The following is a 20,991-nucleotide window of genomic DNA, read 5'->3' on the forward strand; positions in this document are numbered from 1 at the left end:
TACTTATAACCCTAGTTCAACCAACTGACCCTTCTTATAATTTGTTCACGAATGTCAGAATGATAAAGACTCTAGGGATGACTTGATTTGACCCTGACATAATTTATAATGATTGAGACAGCTCACTTATGCAATCTTTATAGATATTGAGTTGGCATTGGATATCTAATTCTATAAATGGAGGAACCTCCAACCTGAAAAAACTAGAGAAGAGTGTAACGTACAGTCTTACTTTCAAGATTCTTAATGAGACATATTCTTAGAGAGATACCAAACAATATAAAGTAGCCATATCTCCCATATACTTATAAAATTTACTCAACTTTGCCTTTATCAGCCACGTGTTGCAATCTTGCTATCCCATCCATTCCTTAACTATCACAAGTTAATTTTTTGACTTTGGAGCTTGAAATTTCTTAACTTAGTTATTCCTAACTAAACAAGGCTTGGGTTGGTATTCTTATTCTAAGTTGTGGATATTTAGAGTTTTTTTTCCATTTTAAATTAATATAGAAGCAAAAAATTATAAAAAAATATTTTCATAATTTTTTATTGTTTAATAGAATATTTTTTAGGAGTGAAACTAATAAGTGGAATCTTATATGAGTATATAAATTTAAATGTAAATATTTTAATATACGGTTATCAAAATCATGTTACAAAATTAATATGACGAATACATAAATTAAAATGTAAATATTTTAATATATGATTATTAAATTTAGGTTTAGTATGACGTAATCAAAATTATAATGTAATCGTGATATTATGTTGTTTGATAAAAAAGTTAATGTAACAAAATGACAATGTAATCGATTATAGTTAAAGTAACGTAATAATCGCTATAATAATAAATGTTATTATAATTCATTTATTATTAACACTGCTACTATTACAACTTGACTATCACTATTCTTAACACCATTATCTTATTCTATCATCAGTACCCCACACTATCACCAATGCTATCGCTACCATTACCAACACCATACCGTTACACTATCGCTATCATCGTCACCACTACTTAATTACCGCTATTGTTATCTGACAATTACCAACTCTATTATCATTTAGTCACTACAATCACTATTATTTCACTTTACCACTTTCACTATTTAAATATTATTATCGTTATTGTCATTATCATTTAATCACCATCACTACAATCACTATTATTTATTATTAATATTATAAATATATTAAATATTAAAATTATATTACATAATTAATTACATGTAGCACGTTGAAAACGTAACCTAAGTGAGATTGTAATAGCTGCACCAATTTTATATAAAATAATTGTTGTACAACATAATTTATCCGAATGCAAGCGCTGGGGAACGGTGAGCGGTGCCATTGTTGTTGTCTCTCTCCTTGTTGTCAGTTGGTTAGGGTTTTTCATTGGCGCATCATTTCTGTGTTTTCGTGAGGTAGTTTAGGAATTAAAGTGTCTTTAAATTGAATTTCCCCCCTCCTCTCGAATCATTTTTCGTTTTCCAAAATTTGTTTTCTCGAAGCGCCGAATTCAAGCCCTCACTTCTTCTCCAATTCTTTATAGAGAAACTCTGAGTTACCGAGGTCTGAATGTAAAGTAAAGACCGGAGCTTCATGGAATCGTTTGATTGATTTAGTTAAAGAATTCGAGAATCAGACCCTCTTCTTTATTTGGAAATTTCTCTCTGGCACAGTTGATTTTGGTTGTGTTTCCGAAAACTCGTTTCCTATTTCCCTTCTCTTTGAATTCGATCTCTATATTATCAGATAGCTGATCCAGAGGAAGTTGGAACTCTAATCTCTCTTCCGAGTCTTCTTGGCGTGAGCGTGATCAGGTGAGGCTTTGTATTGGTGTTTCTATTATTTACATTCGTTGTGTTTAAATTCTCTCCTTTATTTTTTCCAGCTTGATCAAAGATTTCATAGTTGATTTCTTTATTTTTGTTTTATAATTGGTGCATTTGCAACGCTTTTTCGTATCTGCTAAGTGGATCTAAATCAACGTTTTAGAGATCCTTTATTATTGATTTCTGGCATGTTTGTCTTGCATCTGTTATAAAATTTCAAGCTTTCATAAAAATTTAATTTGATGTAGCTCACGAAAACAGAGCCAATAAAGTTAAATCATTCTTTGTTTGATTTCTACTTGTAATATCTTAAGGCTTCTTTTTTTTTTTAAGTTGCCCAGCAACCCGTAAGCTTAGAATGGAATTTATGGAAATTGATAAGGAAAGTAATGGAAGTATACCAAAGATAAGGGAAAATGGTTCCCATCTAAGGCCAGTTGCACCTGAGGAGTCTGGTGAAGGTTTGCCATATGCTCCTGTGGATTGGCCAAAACCTGGTGACATTTGGAGTTGGAGAGTAGGAAGACGAGTTGCCTTTAATGGCCATTTCTTGGATAGGTACTTGTACCTTCCACGCCGTCTTGGTCGTCTTGAGAATACGCCAGGTAAGAAACGTGGATTTGCAAGCAAGCTTTCAGTTGAACGCTATATCCGATCAAAATTCCCTGATGCAAATGTTGAAGAGTTTTTTGCTTCATTCAGCTGGAGGATACCTTCAAAGATGGCGCCAACAAATGGTCAGTTCTGTATTAATGTGTTCTGTGATATTATTTGTAGCACCTATTATTTGTGGCAGTTTTTCATGAATGTCAGGTCATTCCTCTTGTGAAATGATTGCTTTCAATAGTTATTATGTAATTGGTAACTTCACATACTCAGATTGGTGGATACTACATGTGGCCTAATAGTTTTACTGGACCATTGTCATGAGGCCAAATACATGATTAATGTTTACTTTTGTTCAAGGATTCAAGATGAATTCTACATACGCTACATTTGAAATGGATAATTAAGCTGGTTATCTCAACTTTTAGAAATCCAACCACCATTTAAAAACACAGTATTAAAGTGCTGGTTAAGAGTAGAATAGGTTGACAGTAACTTTTGATCAAGTTGAATTCAACTTACACTACCTTGAAATGGATAATTGACCCGGTGATTTCAACTTTTAGAAAGTAAAAAAACTATTGAAGTGATGGTTAGGAGTAAAATGGGTGATTTTTTTTTTTTGTTTTTTTTTTGAACAGATGCATTCTCAGTCCCCATCATGTGAGCAATTTTATGTCATTATTTTATGACATGAAACTACTTACTACTAATTTTATAGATTCTGATGAAGCTATGCATAGGTTTGTCAGCAGTGCTTATGTCATGCATCTAATAGACATTTTTGTTAGTGAACATGCTTCTCTGTTTAAACTTGAGATTATAGTTCAATTATCTTTTGTGATATTTTTGTACTTGTGATTTTATATTGCACTCTTTCAAATATGTTAAGATGGTTTATTAGTGCTTATTGATTGAACTTTCTAGAACCCTCTCATTTAATTTAATTTAATTTTTTTTGAAAAATGAATATACCCAAGGCTTGAAACAGTTTTATTTGTCTAACAATGTTAACTCATAATAGGTAATTTAGAGGGGCAAACTTGTTTACCTTTTGAAGAAACGGCTGAAAATTCTGAGTCTGATTCCCAGTCTGATGGTGCAAGATGTAAGGCTGGAAATAAGAGGTGCAATAGTCTCATGGTACAAGTAGAAAATCTATCTATAGCTGCCATGCCTTGTGACATTTGTTGCAGTGAACCTCATTTCTGCCGTGATTGTTGTTGTATTTTGTGTTGCAAGACCATAAATGCAAAGTATGGAGGCTACAGTTACATAAAATGTGAGGCTTTTGTCAGTGAGGGTTATATGTGTGGCCATGTTGCTCACATTGATTGCGCTCTTCGGACATACATGGCTGGGACAGTTGGTGGAAGCATTGGCCTAGATGTTGAGTATTACTGCCGCCGTTGTGATGCAAAGAAAGATTTGGTTCCACATGTCATGAGTCTTTTGCAAACCTGCAAATCTGTTGATTCTTGTGAAGAAGTAGAAAAAATATTAACTGTTGGCATTTGCATTTTACGTGGGTCCCAGAAAAGCAGAACAAAGGGACTGCTGAACCAAATTGAATCAGCCATTGCAAAGGTAAAGCTGTTGTACTCTAGGTATTCGAATGATGGAATTTTTATGAGGAAATTTATTCCTGTTTCCCTTTGGAGTTGATAAAGCTAGCAGTTTACTGATCTGGTATTGACATCAGCTTAAATGCGGGACCATTCTTGAGGATATATGGAAAGCCAAAGAGGATGTCTCAGCTATTTCCACAGGTGAATTTTGTTTTAATCTGTTTTATCCAAACTAACCTTCCAAGCAACAATTTTATCATCATTTGATAATTGTTTTGAACTAAGGACGAGGGGGACTTCAAGTATGACTTGGACCAAGTAACTGGCTATTATGAACATTGTAGAAAAAACAGTTGTTAGTAAAACATGGTTGTAAAGATGCATATTTTATCATTTCTGGGTCCAATGTTTGGGTTTTAGATTTTTTGTATGGCAAGAGTACCAGATTGAGTTTTGGAAGGAAGATGCTTGTTTTCTTCAGAATGGAAATCCCGTAGTTAATATCTTGCATGATGCATGCTCTAAGCTTTAACTTGTAGTAGCGTTTGTCATTCATGCTTTCTTATTTTTGCTTCAAAAAGATTTTTGGGTCTTTTGTGCTGAACTTGCCTGCAAGTGGTGTCCATTTCTACAGTTAGTACGCAAGATATAGGAGAAGGTTTTTGAAATTTAGTCATATTGAACTTTGCGATGAACTTTTAAAAGAAGTAAGCTTTGGAAAGAAGCTTATTGTTGGACTTTGGCCCAGGGGAGGAATACAAAAGGAGTTTGCAGGTTCCTAAACTAGCGACGTTAGTTCTGTGCTTTTGGTGATTTTGCAACTAAAGTATTGTCGTCTTACTATAAAACATAAATTGAGCTATTTTTTAAGGATTTCTTGGAGTGTCAAAAAAAAAAAAAGGATACTGCATGAGTATAGATAGAGGTATTTTTTTTTGAGAAATTGAACTTGAAGCATAGTAGTCAGATCAGCATTGCTAACAGAGTAACAATAGGAAGTATTTTAACATCCAGATTTGAGACTGATGCATTCTTGATATGTTCTTTTGTGTACTTGGTGGCAAGTTCGATGAATTTGTAGTGTTCAGATAGTGTAATGGTGTAGTAATAAGATTGGGGATGAGAGAGAGAGAGACAGAGACAGAGAGATGCATGTTTTTGTTAGGTGGTTACCTTAGGTCTGCTAGTTGCATTGATCTGGTGCTCTTTCAGCTTAGTTGGTGAGAATCTCATTCTTGTTTACCCATGTCATCATTTTAGTAAGAGTCAATGCAGCAATGTGCAATAACGAATGTTTTTTCTTTTTTTTTTTCTTCCTTTTTGTTTTTTTTTTTTTTTTTGGGGGGGGGGGGGCGACGCAGGGGCAGGGTGCGGAGGTGTTGTTTAACTAACCTTGATGTCTGTATCACTTTCTCAGGTGTCTCTCCTGATGTGATGGTGGAAGTTACTAATAATCAAGAATTAGACACTATTATAAAATTGCCTGATACTTTATCTATGTCTTCTGATTACCGGGCTGAAGTTCTAAAACTGGAGGATGAGATTGATAAGGCTCTCCATGAACTACAAAAGTCTCAGGCATCTGAATACAAAATTGCAGAGGAACAACTTTATGCTCAAAAGGAGTATCTTCATAATCTCTATCAGCAACTTGAAAGGGAAAGGTCTGAATGGATATGCGGCACGTCCAGTACCAACAAGGAGGTCTTGCTGAATGCTGTCTTAAACAGGGTGGATCAGATAAAACAGGAAGTCGCTAAACTCAAGGATATGGAAGAAGTGGCCAAGGGATTTGGAAGGACCTCCAAGAGGATCCTGAGGGAACACTTTGGTTTGGAAATTGAAGAATAAATTAAGAACTTTTGTTGATATTCATCAATTTTTGCCATGGTTCTGCGATCGCTGTGACCCAATTAACTTCACATCCGCTGAGTGTACATATTGCGGCGCGTGTTTGTGGAGTCATAAGCATCGGCTTATACCGATGGGTTTAGCGGTGCAGGGGATGACATCTGTTGTTGTAAGGATAGTAATTGGGTAATTAAGCCAGTGTTAACAGTTTCTACTGGTTAATGAAGTCCTATACGTGAGAGCTTATTGCGCAATACGCTGTATTTCCATGTGCTATTCAATTGTGACCAGAAAACGTGTACACTAGTTGATGGTTTTCTTTGAATTAAGTGATCTGCATTGGATTACGACTCTTTTTTTGGAAAATGCTACTGATAATGCATTAAAAAGCTTTGACGCAAGTTTTTTGAGAAAAAATTGTTGATACACTGGATATTCAATTCAACCGGAGAGTTGCAAAAAGAAAAAGATAGTTTCAGCTTTTTGTTCGCACGAAATTCTTTGAACCTGTTAATGACGACACCAGCAATGTATTACCTCCTCATGTAGGTGTATTCATATAATCAAATATATGTACATGGAGATGGATTTGGCTATTGCTTGCTGCCGTAAGCTTTTGGGTGCATAACAATTATTAGATTAAATATATATATTTAGATTTATATATTTTTATATTTTTTAATTAATTTTATATATTTTTTGAGATAAATATAACGGTTGTTAAATTGAGAAGAATTCCTATGCCAGGAGGCCAAGGTTACCTATATTGATAAACAACAGAGAAAGGCTTTAGGGTAGGGGGAGATTCCAATACCTTTTATAATGCAGTATCAGAATGGTCCATCGTGTCCCAAACAAGAAAAGAGAAATAATTTTGCCTGCAGAGTTTATCACTTTGACGTGTCATTTTGAAGTAGAAAATGTGGGGATCAATCCTAATCAAATCCTATCTTAAAGGGGTAAGAAAAAGAAAGAAACTGATGCTGGATTGCAATTAGCTTTGAAAGTAATAGAGCCTAATGTTAGGCTTTCTTTATCAAAACTCAAAACAATGTAGTACTTTAACAGCCGCAATTCTCTACAATCACTAGCGAATATAAAGGTTCAGAGTGGTGAAAAGAATCAAGGAAAAGAAGGTTAGGATATGCTTTAATGTATAATGAAGGGAATGCGACATCAGCAAAACACTTCCTTCCTCTAAAGAAAAACCATATTCTCTTTCTTGAGATGCAAAAAGAGAAGGGAGGAGGGAAGGGTCCGGCAAAAGTATCAAAGCATACTACCCCAACTTTACATACCACCCAAATTGGCTATACTGCCGTGACATACATACTGTTATCTACAGTAAATTCTTTCAAATAACATAGATCAAAAGCCTTAGGAATTTAAGGCCATTCTTGAGAAAAAGAAATGAAGGCCAAATTACATATTCAAAGAATGGGCTGACAGCAGAAAGAAATTTTCAAGGGACCAACATTCACATTAATCATCACAGCGAAACAGAATGTCAACCCTTTAACTAGTTTAGCTCAACAACAAAATTGTGAATCGGTTCAAAAGAATGTTAAGGAGAGCCATTTATAGCATAAAACTAGGAAAAGAAAAATCAATCTAATAACCAATTCTTCCTACAAAACATACCAATAAGATGTGCTATGATATGAATCGCCTGGTCGCTCAGGAATAGGAAAGGAGAAAAAAGGAGCCAAAGAAGTCATAACCCCTTGAGGTTTTATAAGCAATTAAAAAAAATGAACTCTTAAAGAAAAAAATATGTCACAATCAAATAAATTAATAAACAAATAAAGATCAGAGGGACTATAGAACAATTTACCATTACTTTGCCAAAAACTTGAAATGCTTGCAGGAATATTTAAAGTGCCAAACTAGACGATAGATTTAAGACTTAATCCAAGAATAGGTGGCTTTACAAAGATACACCTCCTGGATGCAAAGCATATATTCTTAACAAAGAAGAAAAAAGAGAAGCAGTTTTCAGCATTAAAATGTGTTTTGTTTTACCATTACTTCAGAAATGCAATCAAGAAGTTGAAAATGGAACTCAAGCACGTCAAACAACATCATGTTCTAGAACTTGTATGATTAAAAAGACATTGCCAAAGATTCTAGACAACATGCCCTGTTTATTAACCATATGATGTGGGAGACTAGACAAAATGAGAACTCAAGTGCTAAAATTTACATGATCAGGAACCCGAGAATACAACCAACATTATTCAATCAAGTATAAAATAATTCCATGACTGCCTTGAAATTTCAATCTATCTATCAACTAAACAATTTCACATCTCCATTCATTGCTTCCATTTCTGCTCCTCTCATCCTCTATCTATAAACTTATAAAAGACAAGTAATTTCCAATCCAAAAGGCCAAAACCTAATCTGATTTCAATCTTTAATGCCATACCTATTATGAAAAAATTATGCAATTTCAATCTTTAATGCCATAGCTACCATACTCATTGTGCAAAAATTAAAGAGAACTTGTTTCATTCAAAAACAAAAGCAGAAATACAAAACCTAATCCAAACCACCAACTTCAAAACCTAGCTTGCACAACAACATTCATTTAAAGAAAAGAACAAAAGCGAAAAGCTAAAGAGCAGCAATTATGATTATCACTGTACAAGCACAAGCCTAGCACTGTTATTATTTCCCATACCTCCTCTAAATTCCCCATTATTATCATTTCCTTCCTCCTCCAGTTCATCTACCTTGGGCACCGTCACAATCAACTCTCCGTCCTCTAGAACCGCGCTAGCGAGCTCCGGCCGTGTCGATTCTGGCAGCCTGAACCTCCACATATCCAATTCCAAATCATCCAATAAGGATAATTCCAAATACCCATTTGGCCTAACCACGATTTTAGTGACCCCAGGGTGGATTTCGATCGTATGAGCTCTCACATCGCCGATATTATCAGTTTCCGCCACGAATCGGAAGCAATCTGGATTTTCCTCGACCGATACATCAGCATCCGATCGGAAAGGAAGCTCCAAGACCCGGCTGAAGATGTGGGGCAGCCTCCTTAGCTTCTTGTGGGACCCACCGGAAGATGGGTCCCTCTGATGGCTGATGTTATTGCCGTTGGTATTGTTGATGTAGTATTGGATTGTTATGTTGTTTCTCTTCTTGGGCATTGGATGCACCTTCATGGTTTCTTGGTTTTGATCGCAGCGTTGGTAGTTTGTGAGAGAACAAGAAATGGAGCGAGATTGTGCTGCAATTAATAGCAGCAGGATAAAGATGCCCTGGAGATAAAAGATGGGTAAATTTGATTGCTGATGGGAATCAAAACCTTTGAAAGGATTCTGCTTGATGAATAGAAAAGTCGAAATAATGATCATAAAAAAAAATTGAAAAACGAATGGTGGCGTTTCTTGGTTGAGATTGAGGAGAACCTAAGGCAAAACCGATCACAACCCTAGGCCTAAAAGAGAAATGAGAGCTGAAGATAGGGTTATATTTGCAAAAATCTATGCTGCTTTTGATTGATTGTTCTTTTTGTGTTGTGTGTGCACGAGATTGAATGAATACAAAAGAGAAAATATTCTATCAATGGAAAGGCAAAGGAGAAATTTAATTAAAAAAAGGGTCTGTTTAATGAAATCTCTTCCTTTTGGAGCGCAGAGTGAAATGGCGGAATCACACCAGAGATAAAAGGAAATTAAGTTAGATTTTTGCCCCTTTTACCTTCTAAAATTACGAGGAAGGCCATTTTCTTTGGGGGATATTTTCTTTTTCCAAGAAAAAGGAGGTCATGTGGATAAGGGGGAGTTTATACCGTAATTTTCTTAAAAAAATAAAATTTATTTATTAATAATTAACATTAGATTCAAGTCCTTTAATATTTTTCTCATTTCACTTTCATAAAATTATTAATTAATATTCAATTATCTGTACAATATATTATAATAATATATTCAAATCTTAATAATTTTATTTTATTTTTTTTAACTTAATGTATGTATAGAAAGAAATCAAAATATTTCACTCATAAAAACATTTTATTTTCCTCAACTACTTAAAAAGCAAGGTCACAACTAGAGTCCTGCGTTGATTATGCAATCTTTAAGGTTTAGATGTTGCAATCACTGCTTGTGGGTATCTACGTACTCCGAACCATGCATAATTGTTAATTGATGATGCAAGAACCAAATATTCAAACCCTATTTATAACGAGTAGTTGTTGCCAAAGCCCTAACTGCCAATAATGACGATCTTGCTGCATGCTTAAAAGTATATCTCTAGTTACTTACATCAAGAACATAAAGATGCGTACTTGGACAACTATATTTAACTAACTTAGGAGTCATACCAGCATATAATATAATTTATCCAAAAATTTTAAAAGAATAATTACTAGAGGTAGCTATTTGATTATTGCACTAATTTTATGGGTTTTTTTTTCTTTTTTTTTTTATGGGAATAAAGATGTCGCAAGCATCATATAAAGACAAGAAATGAAATTTCCATGATGCTTCCTAGAAAGGATATGTGGAGTGTTGCTTATGAAATCAGTAACCATCTCAAGGCTCAGCCTTTTTAGTTTGGTTTAAATTTGTTTCCTTCAGTACGAATTTGGCCAAACGCGTTCGGTAGGGTCATGAAAGCAGCGACAGTTTCGGCCTCTTTTCCTTTCATTGCACGGCGGTTGATCCCCAGCGTAACCTTGCAATAATGCAGTTTAAAAAGAATCGCCCAGTGTTACCAAGCCATGGAAGCAACGGCCTAAAGGGCCATATCCAATGTTAGTAGAACCTTTGCTTGTCTCCAAATCCGCACGCACTGCGGGAGAAAGGAAATTCCACATATTCGGCCCATTTAAGACTTGATTTTGTCTCGCAATATGCCTTTTTTATGTTAGTGAACCCACACATAATATAAACATAGACCTGTTAGAGAAAAGGTATGGGAATTGCATCCATGAAGCTTTTTCTTCTATGGTCAAAAGTAGGCACAAGCCAGGTCCAAAAACCTTTTCAAGAACACTGATCTTGGCAAGGTCATCAAATTGTGCAGCTTTTTGAAGGAACTCCTTCACGTACAAGACCACCGGCCTCAAAATGGCTGCCAATTCGGGCAACATCACGTCACATTTGGTACAATGATCATTGCCAATAGCCTCCCTCTCCCCTATCTTTTCAGCACTCCAAACTATCGTTCTTCTTCCTCATTTGAGGCTACTTCATTACGGCATTGGCAACACCAGTCCTACACCCATTGTTCCACCACCAAGCTGTTAAGTCACCCGCCATTTTTTTCTGCATTGTACTAAGCGCAATAAATTTAGATGGCAACTAGCATTGTATACATATTCTAGGCTCTAGCTCACTGGAGGTGTTCATAGAGAACAAAAACTGGATACTGAATTTATCAGGACATACTGACAATTGATAATTATTTTGCCTTTTAGATTGCAGCAATTCTCCTTTCTTCTTTCCTCCTGGATATCCATAAGTTTAAGCTTGTTGTGGCGCCGGTTTCAAGTCTACTGACTTGTGATGGAGCATCCGATGCCTACGGTGAGATCTTCTGTGGCAACGAGTAAGTGCTCTGGCAGGTGTGCTTGATGCGCTTAGGTGATGGATCTCCTCCACTGGTGCCATGGAACCAAAAATACTATCTAGAGGGTCTTCCATCACATCAGCACCAGGGTTCATCTAAAACAATAGGATATATCAGATAATGTGAAAATTCAAAAGCCATGATTATTTTCTAATGATATATTTGACAGAAAGGCTTATTTCATATTACAGTTAAATAGAATATTAACCATTGGAAGATAAAGAAGAGCAGCATCTTTTGCCCTTTCCTTTTTCTTCCTACCTTTTCCAAAGTGCAAGTGCGCATGCAAAGATATTAAGGATGGAATTGGCAGATTCTCAAACAAACACAAAAAAAAAAGGGAAAAAAAAAGGATGGAATTGGCAGAAGCAATATAGCCACAATTAAAGGGTCAGCAAAGAGCGATTCTATTACCATTATTTTAATAACAAAGCAATTACTTTTAAGATGTGAATTGCCTTTGTTAATTCAGCATGTATTCCCCCTTGAAAAGAATTAATCCTAATTAATCAAGATCTTCACAGATCATTTTAATTAACTTGTCAGAGGTGGCAATTCCTGGTTCATAGCAATCTCAACTTGTAACAAGGCATGTGTTCCTCCATCAGGAAACAATCCCAAAGGCTAAGGACAGCTTTCTATCAATGTTAAGCAACTGATGAACAGCAACTTTAACATGACACCCTAGAAATGCCAAAGACAAAGGCACAGCAAATTGCAATACCTCACTACTCTTCATCCACAAGAGGAAGAGGCTTCAGCAAACTTAATACTGTCAGGTCCATTAGTATAAGTTGGACAGAGATGAGTTGAAAATTTGGTCTCTGCTTAATGACAGTTTCATACACCTGGACTACTCATTTATATTGCCTAAAATACGCCAGCATCCATGGATGACTCAACATTGAAATGTATGCTTTTGACTTGTAGAAGTGCCAGAAATTGCTTCCATGCGTACTGGACTACACATCTGGCCATTTTCTTCTCAGATTTGTTGAAAATGGGGATCTTCATTTTCCCGTCACCCTAAGGCTGCAATTTCTGTCCTCACATTATGGCTCCATCTTGACCATGTGAGACATGGCTTATCTGACAAACCAACTTACCATGATGGATATGGGAGAACTTCAAAATGAAACAAGAAAAAAGCTTGGTGGTATGTCAGACGATAGAACACTAAAGAGGTCGTCATTTAGATGTGCTTAAGAGTTCACATCTCCCATCAAATTGAAATCAGGTTCATCATGATCCAGATTTTTTTTCCTTCCAGGTGTTTTGTCCTAATTCATATAGATGAGTCACTAAGAGTGGGCTCTGCATAGCCAACTCCAAATAGCTAGATAGGACTTCACTAGATCATGCTTATGGAATGAGTGAAATTCTATTCTCATATTACTAATTTTCAAGTTTCTTTAATATTCCACATCTAGCTAACTGAATGACCTACTTGTGCAGAATATATGAATAGCACATATGAAAATTATTTTACATGCAAGGACTGAAATAAAACCTAATCAAACCCAGTTTAGCATAACATCCGTCATATCAACAAAACTAGGAATAAATTTGTGCTGTGTATCTCTTAGTTTTTGTGCATTCACCCTTATTCTGTAATGTAATGCTTGCCTATAATTGAAGCAATGTCTATGTGCATATAGAATATGGTTAGAACACTTACAGGAACTTGTTTTGACTCCACATGAGCCTTTTTACTATCAGAATCATCATGAGAGACAATGTGTGAGTCACTCTGCGAGTCACAGTCATTCATCCTTTGACCATAAGCAACATTATCCCCAAAGAAATTTCGATAACGCCACCTTAATATCGGCTTATCTGAGTTTGAGTCGTCAAACACATTCTCTGAATAGAAATGTCTATACATACGTTTCATTGTCCAGGGATCATCCTGATGTTTGTTCACAAAACTGTCAATGGAACATCCATTCATCAGTATGTAATAGTTCCATTGGAATACAGATACCAAAGTGGAAGGGAAGAAGAATATTAGAGTCAGCTGGGAAAACAAGAGAAAAATGATTGTCTAAAGAAGGGATGTTTTATGCTCAAATATCCCACTTTTAAGATAGCAGACCAAAAACTAAAGTTACTCCCACTTTTAAAACAGAATGGAATTTGACTGGAGGGCAAAGATAATATGACAATACAGGCCTCCCCGCAATAATGGAGGAGAAGAAAATCCAATATCATGAGAACACGATTGGAAGGGAAAAAAAATAATAGAAGCAACACTACAATAACATAAAGAAAATCCAAATTCCAACATTATCAGAGACTTTTGTTTGTGCCATAAATAATTATCTATGATTCTTAGTATATGGTCACAGTCATAAAGGTCATGTTAAACTGATTGACATGTGAAATGGTTAGCAGGATAGAAAAAGATAGACAATATGTACCTCTGAAAAAATGGGCTAAAGGCAATTAATTAACTTTTGCAGAGAACATGGATTCATCAAAAGAATTGATACCAGTGGCTGCCAAAACTAGAGTATAGACCTGTTTGAAGGTTAATTGGGTTTTGACATCACTGACTTTCTAAAGTTTTCTTTATATCCAATTCAGCAAAGTTCAATTTCAGCCAATAATTTCGATCATTCATTATTTAGTCTAGCAAACTCAAATTTATAAGTCATACAAAGTTTTAGAACACTACAAATCTCACTAGACACAACAAGCCAAATGCTTGTACTTTTAAATGCAATAAGAAAAAAGAACAGCCAAACCATGTTGCCTTCAGCTTGTTAATTAACATAAAACGAGCAACTGAGCAAGTATGCCTTTTCAGCTTGTAAATTCATTTAAACCAGAAAAACTCAATCCATTCTGGCATATTGCAAACAAACCCAAAAAGACACTACAAACAAGAAGAAATGAAGAGACCTACATATTTGCTAACTCCCTCTGTATCCGACTTCCATCCAGATCAAGAATATGATCAAGGCATGAATTTATGGCCCTGTTAAATCTCCACATTCCGAAAAAAGCAGCAGCTCCTGCAATAAGGGTAAAGAACTGTTGAACCACAAAAATGAAGGAGGTTCAGAAAGAAGTTAGCACTGAGTTCATGAGGTGAGAAAGAGAGATTATTTACATTACCTCCAGACAGGTAGACTCGAGCAAACTTACTTAGCTTCCACGTTGCTGCTAGAAGGCCAGAAATTAACAAAAAACCAGCAGTAATGGTAAACTTTAAGATTCAACATAGATAACAGAAAACCAATCTTGTTACAAGGATGCATATAAGCATACCAGCTAGGAAAAGCATGACAAAAACATTAACAAAACAGAATGCAAAACTTTGAGACAGTAGTAGCTAACATTTGAATTTTTTTTTTTTTTTAAAGGCATCAGTGGAATTAATGGCAGGCTTGAACCTGATGACCACTGATTTTAGTACCTTGATAATTTCATTATGCAATATGCATTTCTAGAATCATGACAGTGTTACCTCTAGTAGATAAGAACTTGAAAAAAAAATTAAAATTAAAAAAAAAAATACCTGCCCATGCAACGCTGCCACCAATAAGAACACCTGCCGTAAATTCCCAAACAGCCTTAGATTTGCATTTTAGAAGTACATTTGCTTCTTCAGGCGTCAGCTTCCCCTAAGGGTTTACCCCAAGAAAAGAAAAATTAGGCTACAAAGAGCGGCAAAAGGTTCTGTTCTAACTTTCAGAAGACATAATACACCTCTTGTTTACAAGCCCGGTTTAGATTACATTTTTTTAAAGCAGTTTTATCGAATGTCATTAGCCCAGAGTAAATATCTGGGCCACAACAACAGAATGTGGTTTCCCTTTCAAGATCAAGATAAGAACTCTTACAATGCAGTTCAAACTAGGTTTTAATGAAAAACAGAAAGCTTTCACGATTAATTTCTATAGCATGAATGAACATTTTGCCAAAATTCTTCTTGATGACATTATCATAAGCTAGAAGAACAAGAAAATTTAAGGAATTTAGGGATTAAGATGTTACCTCATTGTCACCGATAGTAAACACAAATGAAAATGGATGATGAGTGTACAGGCCCAAGAAGAAGAAAAAGAGACGTACCTGTTGGGACCTGAGGACTTGTTCCAGCTCGACTAAAGCTTCACCCATTTACTCCAAATTCTTGCTTTAAATCCCTAACTTCGTAGAAAATGGCACCGCACTACCGCCAGCGTCGGGAGATATGGTTTTCTAGTTTTTGGATGTTAAAAGTTGAAAGCTTTGGGCCCAAGGTTGAAAGTTGGAACTTGGAACCTAAATGATACATGCAAGTGCTACTGGCCCAAACGAATTGAGCAACCTTCGCGCAAGATAAAACACGTCAGCATTAAGCCGTTAGGCTCTGTTTGGATAGGATAAGAGAAGGATAAATAAAGACAAGAAAGAATAAGTAATTATTATAATTCTGTTTGGAAAGGGGTGAGCTAATGAAGGGTAAGGGTAAGTAAGGGTACAGCTTACTCTCCCTTATCCCTCAAATCTCAATTTTTCTCACACCTCAAATTGAGATGTAAGCAGGGAGAGTTGATAGATAAAAATTATTTTATTTTTTTATTTTTTTATTGTGTTTTTAATTTTTTATTAAAATTTCAATTATACCCATTAAAAATAAACCTAATTTACCGATACAAATAAATATTTTCTTTCTCAAGTAGCCGTATCTAATCTCTTCGCTTTCGTGGATTTTAAATTCTTACAGAAAAAATGTTAGTTTTATCTTTCTATTTAATTTCAGTTATCAAATCATTTGTTCTTTCAATAGTTTGCTGCAATTATTGTGCTCCAATCATCAAATTTTTTTTGTTAAATAATTTATTATTTATTCAATCCTTTTTTATATTACTTTATAGATATCTAAGTTGAATATTGAAATAGTATATGTCATATTCTGACATAAAAAGACAATCAAAAATATAAATTATAGATCATTAAACTAAAAATAAATGTCTTTAATTTTCTAAATAATTTATTTTTTATTTGTATTATTTTATAGATATCTAAGTTGAATATTGAAATAGTACATATCATAATCTGACATAAAAAGATAATAAAAAATATAAATTATAGATCATCAAACTAAAAATAAAAAATCTTAATTTATATATTAAAAAAATAAAAAATAAATTTTATCTAATAAAAAAATATTTTTATAATTTTAATAATTATTTATCCCTTTTTTTACCTCTTTCTAAATATAAAAAAATATACATTATCTTTTCTTACATTTTTATTAATTTTTTTATTATAATATTTCTTACTTTTCTCTCTCCTCACCGTCCTTTACCTCTTCATTAATTACCTTTCTCTCGCCTATCCAAACAATGCGTTAAGGTTCCCCACCTTATCCGGGGGCAATTGACAAAAAAAATGTAATAAAAAATGCAAAATACTAAAAAATGGTGAGTTTGAGACTAATTACCAAAAAGGGGTAAATTTTGCTGAGGTGGAGAAGGTGAGTGCGGGACGCTAATTATAATAGCGTTTTTAAGGTCCGGACGCTATTCAAAATAGCGTCCGGAGGAAAAAAATTGAAAAAAGAGCTGGACGCTATTCAAAATAGCGTCCAGCTCCAATTTAAAGGTTGGACGCTACTTATAGTAGCGTCCAACCTTTTTTTTAATTTTTAATAATTTTATTTTATATTTTAAATAAAATATAAATATTATTTTAATAAATAAAATTATAATACTTAATATTATATATTATAATATTTTTATTATGAATATTATTTTTTAATTTAAAATTAAATTAAAATTTAAAAAATTTAAAAATTAAAATTAAAAAATAAATAATTAAAAAAATTTAAAAAAAGTTGGACGCTACTATAAGTAGCGTCCAACTTTTCTTTAAATTTTTAATTATTTTATTTTATATTTTAAATAAATTAAAAATATTCTTCTAATAAATAAAATTATAATAATTAATATTATATATTCTATAATATTTTTAATTATTTTATTTTATATTTTAAATAAATTAAAAAAATAAAAAATTATAATAAAAATATAAAATAAAATAATTAAAAAAAATTAAACTATAAGTTGCGTCTAATTTTTTTAAGCCTTTTTAATTATTTATTTTTTTAATTTTAATTTTATATTTTATTAAATTATAAAATAATTAAAAAAATTAAACTATAAGTTGCGTCTAATTTTTTTTAAGCCTTTTTAATTATTTATTTTTTTAATTTTAATTTTATATTTTATTAAATTTTAATTTAAATTTAAATTAAAAAAATAATATTGATAATAAAAATATTATAATATATAATATTATAATTTTATTTATTAAAATAATATTTATATTTTATTTAAAATATAAAATAAAATTATTAAAAATTTAAAGAAAAGTTGGACGCAGCGTTTAACTTTTCTTAAATTTTTTTAATTAATTATTTTTTTTTATTTTAATTATTTATTTATTTAAAATTTAATTTAATTTTAAATTAAAAAAATAATATTGATAATAAAAATATTATAATATATAATATTATAATTTTATTTATTAAAATAATATTTATATTTTATTTAAAATATAAAATAAAATTATTAAAAATTTAAAGAAAAGTTGGACGCTACTATAAGTAGCGTCCAACTTTTCTTAAATTTTTTTAATTATTTAATTTTAAATTTTTATTTATTTAAATTTTAATTTAATTTTAAATTAAAAAATAATATTTATAATAAAAATATTATAATATATAATATTATAATTTTATTTATTAATATAATTTTATATTTTATTTAAAATATAAAATAAAATTATTAAAAATTTAAAGAAAAGTTGGACGCTACTTATAGCAACGTCCAACTTTTCTTAAATTTTTTTAATTATTTATTTTTATTTTAATTTTTTATTTATTTAAATTTTAATTTAATTTTAAATTAAAAAAATAATATTAATAATAAAAATATTATAATATATAATATTATAATTTTATTTATTAAAATAATATTTATATTTTATTTAAAATATAAAATAAAATTATTAAAAATTTAAAGAAAAGTTGGACGCTAGCGTCCAACTTTTCTTAAATTTTTTTAATTATTTATTTTTTAATTTTAAATTTTTATTTATTTAAATTTTAATTTAATTTTAAATTAAAAAATAATATTTATAATAAAAATATTATAATATATAATATTACATATTATAATTTTATTTATTAAAATAATATTTATATTTTATTTAAAATATAAAATAAAATTATTAAAAAAAAAAGGTTGGACGCTACTATAAGTAGCGTCCAACCTTTAAATCGGAGCTGGACGCTATTTTGAATAGCGTCCAGCTCTTTTTTCAACTTTTTCACCCGGACGCTATTTTGAATAGCGTCCGGACCTTAAAAACGTTATTATAATTAGCATCCCGCACTCACCTTCTCCACCTCAGTAAAATTTACCCCTTTTTTATAATTAGTTTCAAATTCACCATTTTTTAGTATTTTACATTTTTTTATTACACTTTTTTCTGTCAATTGCCCCTTATCCGGCCTCTTTAATTCCACCACCAGTCTCATTTATCCCCTACTCCTCTTCCACTTCCATCTGCCACCAATCCTGCTCCAATCTTTCCACCTCCATCCTTCTCAAAATCATTCTCTAGTCCTCTTCCTCCATCTCCAGCCTCGATACGCCCTCTCCGTCTTCACCCACCTCCCCATTCCCCGCCCACCTATCTCCAACAAATTCTTGAGGACTTCTTCTCGTAGTGCTAGGCCTAAAACTGTCCTTAGGAGGGATTATTCGGTGTAGATAGGTTTAGGTTTCCTCCGCAGCTAAAAGCAGCTGCGAAGGTCTCTGCATTGGATGAGGGGATGGAGATTCATGGGGTTGCCGCCAGGTTGGGTTTTGATAAAGATCCGGTTTGGTGGATTTGTATGCTGCATGTGGAAGGATTTTGGAGGCTCGATTGGCGTTTGATAAAATGCCCTGTCGTGCTGTTCTTATCTGGGGCATCATGATTTATGGATGGGCTTGTTGACACTGCATTATTGCATTTTCTATTGCTGAATCAAAGTGTTTTTTTTTCTTTTATTGATGTTCATTTTCCAACAGCTATTGTAAAGTTTGCAGCTTTTTGAAGAGATGAGGAGCTCTAATTTAGAGCAAGAAAAGATGGTCCTCTCCACCGTAACAGCTTGTGGTCGAGCTGGAAATTTAAGCTATGGAAAGCAGTTTATGATTTCCTTAAAACTCAGCCCAACTAAACCTTTATCCCAAAAATTTTATATAAGATTTCCTTATTGTAAATAATGTTATGCTTGATCCTCATTTAGAAAGTGCACTTACCTCTATTTATGCAATTTAGGGTTGCATGGATATGGCTAAGGAATCATTTACTAAGATGTCATCTAAAAACTTGGTAGTTTCACCCGCCATGATTTCTGGCTATTCAAGAGTATGTAATGTTGAAGATGCTCGTTTGATTTTTAACCATATGGACGAAAAGGACATGCTCTGTTGGTTTGCAATGATATCTGGTGATGCAGAGAGTGATCTGCGTCAAGAAGCTCTTGATCTATTTACTTAAATGCAAGTCTTAGGAACAGAACAAGATGAAGTTACCCTACTGAGTGCAATCTCAGCTTGTGCTCGTCGTTGTATGCGGGATCAAGCTAGACAGATCCATATGTTTGTTGAGAAGAACGGATTTGGAGGAGCTTTGTCATACAACAATGCCCTTATTCACATGTATGCCAAATGTGGATATTTGGAAGCAGCCAGAGCACTTTTTGAGAAGATGTCAAGAAGAAATGTGATATCTTGGACTAGTATGGTCAATGCGTTTTCCATCCACGGGGAAACCCGTAGTGCTCTAAGTTTCTATCATCAGATGAAAGATAAAAACATTGAGGCTAATGAAGTGACATTTGTAGGTGTTCTTTATACTTGTAGCCATGCAGGTCTAGTGAAGAGTGAGAGAATTTTTGCACCAATGACTAATAACACAGCATGTCAGTGTCACCCTAAACATGAGCACTATTAATTGCATGGTAGATGTATTTGGTCGTGCTAATCTCCCACGAGAAGCAATGAATATCGTGAAGACAAAAGCTTTCATCTGGGGTTCCCTAATGGGCTGCTTGTCGGGTTAATAGAGAAGTTGAATGAGCAGAATTTGCTGCCGAACGGGTGCTTGAGTGGAAGCCAGACGGTGAGATGGAGCACTTGTTCTATTATCATTATGCCAGGTGAAAAAGTGGCAATAGTTTCAGGAAGTGAGGAACTTTATACTAAAGGAAGAATAGGATGTAATTGAGCAATGAAGTTTGCGAGTTCTCAGTGGCAGATAGAATAAACAAGCAGATCAGATCAATGAGAAGTTAGATGATGTGGTTGGGAACTTGAATTTACTTTGTTATTCTCCAAATATTGAGGAATTTGTTGTCGCAAATTGGAAACTTAATAGTGGCAGATAGTAAAACTTTTTGCAACCATAATGTAAAGATTTGCATGTTGAATGAGAAAATGCACAAATATGAAAGTTAGAAGTTGAGGATGTGATTTGCTGAACTG

The 20,991-nt window shown here is 33.3% G+C and overlaps 3 protein-coding genes and 1 pseudogene across 6 annotated transcripts; 2 read left to right on the forward strand and 2 right to left on the reverse strand.

Annotated features, from left to right (window-relative positions):
* The first annotated feature begins 1,307 nt into the window (after positions 1-1,307).
* LOC110667122 (uncharacterized) lies at positions 1,308-6,213 on the forward strand. Its single transcript, XM_021827854.2, has 5 exons — positions 1,308-1,829; positions 2,175-2,578; positions 3,472-4,034; positions 4,150-4,216; positions 5,433-6,213. The coding sequence occupies exons 2-5, from the start codon at positions 2,200-2,202 to the stop codon at positions 5,864-5,866; spliced, it is 1,443 nt and encodes a 480-aa protein (XP_021683546.1). The 5' UTR covers positions 1,308-1,829; positions 2,175-2,199; the 3' UTR covers positions 5,867-6,213.
* A 2,136-nt stretch (positions 6,214-8,349) lies between these two features.
* Positions 8,350-9,602, reverse strand: LOC110667124 (uncharacterized). Its single transcript, XM_021827856.2, has one exon. It carries the CDS (start codon positions 9,232-9,234, stop codon positions 8,506-8,508), a length of 729 nt encoding a protein of 242 aa, XP_021683548.1. The 5' UTR covers positions 9,235-9,602; the 3' UTR covers positions 8,350-8,505.
* A 1,164-nt stretch (positions 9,603-10,766) lies between these two features.
* On the reverse strand, positions 10,767-15,701 carry LOC110667125 (uncharacterized). 4 transcript variants are annotated; one of them, XR_009148123.1, is made up of 7 exons: positions 15,536-15,701; positions 14,979-15,084; positions 14,576-14,623; positions 14,364-14,472; positions 13,134-13,383; positions 11,279-11,550; positions 10,767-11,151 (listed from the first exon to the last, which is right to left on the reverse strand). XR_009148123.1 is itself a non-coding variant. In XM_021827859.2 (6 exons), exons 1-6 carry the CDS (start codon positions 15,581-15,583, stop codon positions 11,350-11,352), a joined length of 759 nt encoding a protein of 252 aa, XP_021683551.1. In that variant the 5' UTR covers positions 15,584-15,701; the 3' UTR covers positions 10,767-11,349. The 4 variants fall into 4 exon arrangements, 2 of the variants coding, with proteins under 2 accessions (XP_021683551.1, XP_021683549.1); XR_002497252.2 differs by having other exon boundaries at positions 11,275-11,550; XM_021827859.2 differs by having other exon boundaries at positions 10,767-11,550; positions 14,576-14,620.
* A 3,588-nt stretch (positions 15,702-19,289) lies between these two features.
* LOC110667136 (pentatricopeptide repeat-containing protein At4g14820-like) lies at positions 19,290-20,968 on the forward strand (annotated as a pseudogene).
* Positions 20,969-20,991: the final 23 nt, after the last annotated feature.

This window comes from Hevea brasiliensis, chromosome 4, assembly GCF_030052815.1.
Source record: "Hevea brasiliensis isolate MT/VB/25A 57/8 chromosome 4, ASM3005281v1, whole genome shotgun sequence".
In the NCBI taxonomy this organism is placed as follows: Eukaryota; Viridiplantae; Streptophyta; class Magnoliopsida; order Malpighiales; family Euphorbiaceae; genus Hevea; species Hevea brasiliensis.

Bases quoted from the DNA above. Each gene is read 5' to 3' on its own strand.
- LOC110667122 (XM_021827854.2), top strand. From the start codon at position 2,200: ATGGAATTTATGGAAATTGATAAGGAAAGTAATGGAAGTATACCAAAG. The intron at 2,579-3,471 runs GTCAGTTCTGTA...AACTCATAATAG, and splicing joins AAAGATGGCGCCAACAAATG to GTAATTTAGAGGGGCAAACT. The intron at 4,217-5,432 runs GTGAATTTTGTT...TCACTTTCTCAG, and splicing joins TGTCTCAGCTATTTCCACAG to GTGTCTCTCCTGATGTGATG.
- LOC110667124 (XM_021827856.2), bottom strand. From the start codon at position 9,234: ATGATCATTATTTCGACTTTTCTATTCATCAAGCAGAATCCTTTCAAA.
- LOC110667125 (XM_021827857.2), bottom strand. From the start codon at position 15,583: ATGGGTGAAGCTTTAGTCGAGCTGGAACAAGTCCTCAGGTCCCAACAG. The intron at 15,085-15,535 runs GTACGTCTCTTT...GTAAACCCTTAG, and splicing joins AAGTCCTCAGGTCCCAACAG to GGGAAGCTGACGCCTGAAGA. The intron at 14,624-14,978 runs GTATTTTTTTTT...CTGGCCTTCTAG, and splicing joins TGGCAGCGTTGCATGGGCAG to CAGCAACGTGGAAGCTAAGT.